At 52.7% G+C, this 6,000-nt stretch overlaps 1 protein-coding gene across 1 annotated transcript in view; it reads right to left on the reverse strand.

The window, feature by feature from the left end:
• The window catches only part of LOC140402943 (semaphorin-4B-like), a 130,730-nt gene extending 128,893 nt beyond the window's left edge, over window positions 1-1,837 (reverse strand). Inside the window, exon 1 of the mRNA XM_072490585.1 lies at window positions 1,587-1,837. Within this exon, the coding sequence (XP_072346686.1) occupies window positions 1,587-1,692 (106 nt within the window). The 5' untranslated portion in view covers window positions 1,693-1,837. The remainder of the gene's footprint in view (window positions 1-1,586) is intronic.
• Between the last annotated feature and the right edge of the window lie 4,163 nt (window positions 1,838-6,000).

The following is a 6,000-nucleotide window of genomic DNA, read 5'->3' on the forward strand; positions in this document are numbered from 1 at the left end:
CCTCTGCACTGCCCCCATCAAACACTCCCAGGACAGGTACAGCGCATGGTTAGATACAGAGTAAAGCTCCCTCTACACTGTCCCCATCAAACACTCCCAGGACAGGTACAGCACGGGGTTAGATACAGAGTAAAGCTCCCTCTACACTGTCCCCATCAAACACTCCCAGGACAGGTACAGCACGGGGTTAGATACAGAGTAAAGCTCCCACTACACTGTCCCCATCAAACACTCCCAGGACAGGTACATCACGGGGTTAGATACAGAGTAAAGCTCCCTCTGCACTGTCCCCATCAAACACTCCCAGGACAGGTACAGCACGGGGTTAGATACAGAGTAAAGCTCCCTCTACACTGTCCCCATCAAACACTCCCAGGACAGGTACAGCACGGGGTTAGATACAGAGTAAAGCTCCCTCTACATTGTCCCCATCAAACACTCCCAGGACAGGTACAGCACGGGGTTAGATACAGAGTAAAGCTCCCTCTACACTGTCCCCATCAAACACACCCAGGACAGGTACAGCACGGGGTTAGATACAGAGTAAAGCTCCCTCTACACTGTCCCCATCAAACACTCCCAGGACAGGTACAGCACGGGGTTAGATACAGAATAAAGCTCCCTCTACATTGTCCCCATCAAACACTCCCAGGACAGGTACAGCACGGGGTTAGATACAGAGTAAAGCTCCCTCTACACTGTCCCCATCAAACACACCCAGGACAGGTACAGCACGGGGTTAGATACAGAGTAAAGGTCCCTCTACACTGTCCCCATCAAACACTCCCAGGACAGGTACAGCACGGGGTTAGATACAGAGTAAAGCTCCCTCTACACTGTCCCCATCAAACACTCCCAGGACAGGTACAGCACGGGGTTAGATACAGAGTAAAGCTCCCTCTACACTGTCCCCATCAAACACTCCCAGGACAGGTATAGCACGGGGTTAGATACAGAGTAAAGCTCCCTCTACACTGTCCCCATCAAACACTCCCAGGACAGGTATAGCACGGGGTTAGATACAGAGTAAAGCTCCCTCTACACTGTCCCCATCAAACACTCCCAGGACATGTACAGCACGGGGTTAGATACAGAGTAAAACTCCCTCTACACTGTCCCCATCAAACACTCCCAGGACAGGTACAGCACGGGGTTAGATACAGAGTAAAGCTTTTCCTCCTGTATCAGTGAACCACAGCGGGCTTCACAATCCTGGCCTGCCCAGTTCTGTGCTGTGGGTCCCCCTCCGCAGTGTCAGGGAGGGAGCGAGGGGGGGGGAGTTGGCTCTTGGGGCTGCAGTGTTGGTGGTCTGTGGACAAGGATCGGGGGGGGGGGGGGGGGGGGCATCAAGCGGCGGCCATTGTTCCACACTCTCACGCGGGGACGGTGAAAGCCACTGGCGCACGGCCGAGGCGGCGAGAGGGGTGGTTTGCTCGGCCACGGGAACAAGGCGCCCAATGCCGATCATAGCCGGCGTGATGGGGACGGCGGGAGGGGTCTGTAAAGCCAAAGGTGCGGATCGCAGGGCGAAATCGGGGGACACTCAGGGGGAGGGGGGGGGGGGCTCGGGACTAATCCGTACTCACTGTAGGGAAAGGATATGCGCGGGATGACATCCTGGGCTGGGAGTGTCGGCTGTGCCTCTTCCAGAGTAGTCAGTGCCAGTATCAACGCGGGCAGCCAGGAATCCATGGCCAAACAACAAAGCACGATGTGAGTATGTCGCGCTGGGCTTCAATCGGAGCTGGTACAGCAGTATCGCTCTCTGTCACACCAACCGCAGATCCAGATGAGGCAATATCCTGTGTGCAGCATGGTTACACATTTCAACCCATCCTGCAAAAAGACATTTTCATTTCAATTGAACATCTGAAAATTTTCCACCTGCAGCTCTCAAAGCGCCGCACGTTTTAACAAGCCGATTGCAATCGATCAAAGGCACTAATTTTGATGAGGTCCTCACTGTAACATCCTTCACAACAAACATTGTAAACTAGCTTGCAACGGGTGTCAGTGAGGCGTCAGACTCCCCAAAGCACGGGGTTAGATACAGAGTAAAGCTCCCTCCACACTGTCCTCATCAAACACTCCCAGGACAGGTACAGCACGGGGTTAGATACAGAGTAAAGCTCCCTCTACACTGTCCCCATCAAACACTCCCAGGACAGGTACAGCACGGGGTTAGATACAGAGTAAAGCTCCCTCTGCACTGTCCCCATCAAACACTCCCAGGACAGGTACAGCATGGGGTTAGATACAGAGTAAAGCTCCCTCTACACTGTCCCCATCAAACACTCCCAGGACAGGTACAGCACGGGATTAGATACAGAGTAAAGCTCCCTCTACACTGTCCCCATCAAACACTCCCAGGACAGGTACAACACGGGGTTAGATACAGAGTAATTCTCCCTCTACACTGTCCCCATCAAACACTCCCAGGACAGGTCCAACACGGGGTTAGATACAGAGTAAAGCTCCCTCTACACTGTCCCCATCAAACACTCCCAGGACAGGTACAGCACAGGGTGAGATACAGAGTAAAGCTCCCTCTACACTGCCCCCATCAAACACTCCCAGGATAGGTACAGCACGGGGTTAGATACAGAGTAAAGCTCCCTCTACACTGTCCCCATCAAACACTCCCACGACAGGTCCAGCACGGGGTTAGATACAGAGTAAAGCTCCCTCTACACCGTCCCCATCAAACACTCCCAGGACAGATACAGCACGGGGTTAGATACAGAGTAAAGCTCGCTCTACACTGTCCCCATCAAACACTCCCAGGACAGGGACAGCACGGGGTTAGATACAGAGTAAATCTCCCTCTACACTGTCCCCATCAAACACTCCCAGGACAGGTACAGCACAGGGTGAGATACAGAGTAAAGCTCCTTCTACACTGTCCCCATCAAACACCCCCAGGACAGGTACAGCACGGGGTTAGATACAGAGTAAAGCTCCCTCTACACTGTCCCCATCAAACACTCCCAGGACAGGTACAGCACGGGGTTAGACACAGAGTAAAGCTCCCTCTACACTGTTCCCATCAAACACTCCCAGGACAGGTACAGCACGGGGTTAGATACAGAGTAAAGCTCCCTCTACAATGTCCCCATCAAACACTCCCAGGACAGGTACAGCACGGGGTTAGACACAGAGTAAAGCTCCCTCTACACGGTCCCCATCAAACACTCCCAGGACAGGTACAGCACGTGGTTAGATACAGAGTAAAGCTCCCTCTATACTGTCCCCATCAAACACTCCCAGGACAGGTACAGCACGTGGTTAGATACAGAGTAAAGCTCCCTCTACACTGTCCCCATCAAACACTCCCAGGACAGGTACAGCACGGGGTTAGATACAGAGTAAAGCTCCCTCTACACTGTTCCCATCAAACACTCCCAGGACAGGTACAGCACGGGGTTAGATACAGAGTAAAGCTCCCTCTACAATGTCCCCATCAAACACTCCCAGGACAGGTACAGCACGGGGTTAGACACAGAGTAAAGCTCCCTCTACACGGTCCCCATCAAACACTCCCAGGACAGGTACAGCACGGGGTTAGATACAGAGTAAAGCTCCCTCTATACTGTCCCCATCAACACACTCCCAGGACAGGTACAGCACGTGGTTAGATACAGAGTAAAGCTCCCTCTATACTGTCCCCATCAACACACTCCCAGGACAGGTACAGCACGGTGTTAGATACAGAGTAAAGCTCCCTCTACACGGTCCCCATCAAACACTCCCAGGACAGGTACAGCACGGGGTTAGATACAGAGTAAAGCTCCCTCTACACGGTCCCCATCAAACACTCCCAGGACAGGTACAGCACGGGGTTAGATACAGAGTAAAGCTCCCTCTACACGGACCCCATCAAACACTCCCAGGACAGGTACAGCACGGGGCTAGATGCAGAGTAAAGCTCCCTCTACACTGTCCCCATCAAACACTCCCAGGACAGGTACAGCACGGGGTTAGATACAGAGTGAAGCTCCCTCTACACTGTCCCCATCAAACACTCCCAGGACAGGTACAGCACGGGGTTAGATATAGAGTAAAGCTCCCTCTACACTGTCCCCATCAACCACACCCAGGACAGGTACAGCACGGGGTTAGATACAGAGTAAAGCTCCCTCTACACTGTCCCCATTAAACACTCCCAGGACAGGTACAGCACGGGGTTAGATACAGAGTAAAGCTCCCTCTACACTGTCCCCATCAAACACTCCCAGGACAGGTACAGCACGGGGTTAGATACAGAGTAAAGCTCCCTCTACACTGTCCCCATCAAACACTCCCAGGACAGGTACAGCACGGGGTTAGATACAGGGTAAAGCTCCCTCAACACTGTCCCCATAAAACACACCCAGGACAGGTACAGCACGGGGTTAGATACAGAGTAAAGCTCCCTCTACACTGTCCCCATCAAACACTCCCAGGACAGGTACAGCACGGGGTTAGATACAGGGTAAAGCTCCCTCAACACTGTCCCCATAAAACACTCCCAGGACAAGTACAGCACGGGGTTAGATACAGAGTAAAGCTCCCTCTACACTGTCCCCATAAAACACTCCCAGGACAAGTACAGCACGGGGTTAGATACAGAGTAAAGCTCCCTCTACACTGTCCCCATAAAACACTCCCAGGACAAGTACAGCACGGGGTTAGATACAGAGTAAAGCTCCCTCTACACTGTCCCCATCAACAACTCCCGGGACAGGAACAGCACGGGGTTAGATACAGAGTAAAGCTCCCTCAACACTGTCCCCATCAAACACTCCCAGGACAGGTACAGCACCGTGTTAGATACAGAGTAAAGCTCCCTCGACACTGTCCCCATCAAACACTCTCCAGGACAGGTACAGCACGGGGTTAGATACAGAGTAAAGCTCCCTCTACACTGTCCCCATCAAACACTCCCAGGACAGGTACAGCACGGGGTTAGATACAGAGTAAAGCTCCCTCAACACTGTCCCCATAAAACACTCCCAGGACAGGTACAGCACGGGGTTAGGTACAGAGTAAAGCTCCCTCTACACTGTCCCCATCAAACACTCCCAGGACAGGTACAGCATGGGGTTAGATACAGAGTAAAGCTCCCTCTACACTGTCCCCATGAAACACTCCCAGGACAGGTACAGCACGGGGTTAGATACAGAGTAAAGCTCCCTCTACACTGTCCCCATCAAACACTCCCAGGAGAGGCACAGCACGGGGTTAGATACAGAGTAAAGCTCCCTCAACACTGTCCCCATAAAACACTCCCAGGACAGGTACAGCACGGGGTTAGATACAGAGTAAAGCTCCCTCTACCCTGTCCCCATCAAACACTCCCAGGACAGGTACAGCACGGGGTTAGGTACAGAGTAAAGCTCCCTCTACACTGTCCCCATGAAACACTCCCAGGACAGGTACAGCACAGGGTTAGATACAGAGTAAAGCTCCCTCTACACTGTCCCCATGAAACACTCCCAGGACAGGTACAGCACGGGGTTAGATACAGAGTAAAGCTCCCTCTACACTGTCCCCATCAAACACTTCCAGGACAGGTGCAGCACAGGGTTAGATACAGAGTAAATCTCCCTCTACACTGTCCCCATCAAACACTCCCAGGACAGGTACAGCACAGGGTGAGATACAGAGTAAAGCTCCTTCTACACTGTCCCCATCAAACACCCCCAGGACAGGTACAGCACGGGGTTAGATACAGAGTAAAGCTCCCTCTACACTGTCCCCATCAAACACTCCCAGGACAGGTACAGCACGGGGTTAGACACAGAGTAAAGCTCCCTCTACACTGTTCCCATCAAACACTCCCAGGACAGGTACAGCACGGGGTTAGATACAGAGTAAAGCTCCCTCTACAATGTCCCCATCAAACACTCCCAGGACAGGTACAGCACGGGGTTAGACACAGAGTAAAGCTCCCTCTACACGGTCCCCATCAAACACTCCCAGGACAGGTACAGCACGTGGTTAGATACAGAGTAAAGCTCC

Source organism: Scyliorhinus torazame, chromosome 26 (genome assembly GCF_047496885.1).
Source record: "Scyliorhinus torazame isolate Kashiwa2021f chromosome 26, sScyTor2.1, whole genome shotgun sequence".
Lineage (NCBI taxonomy): Eukaryota > Metazoa > Chordata > Chondrichthyes > Carcharhiniformes > Scyliorhinidae > Scyliorhinus > Scyliorhinus torazame.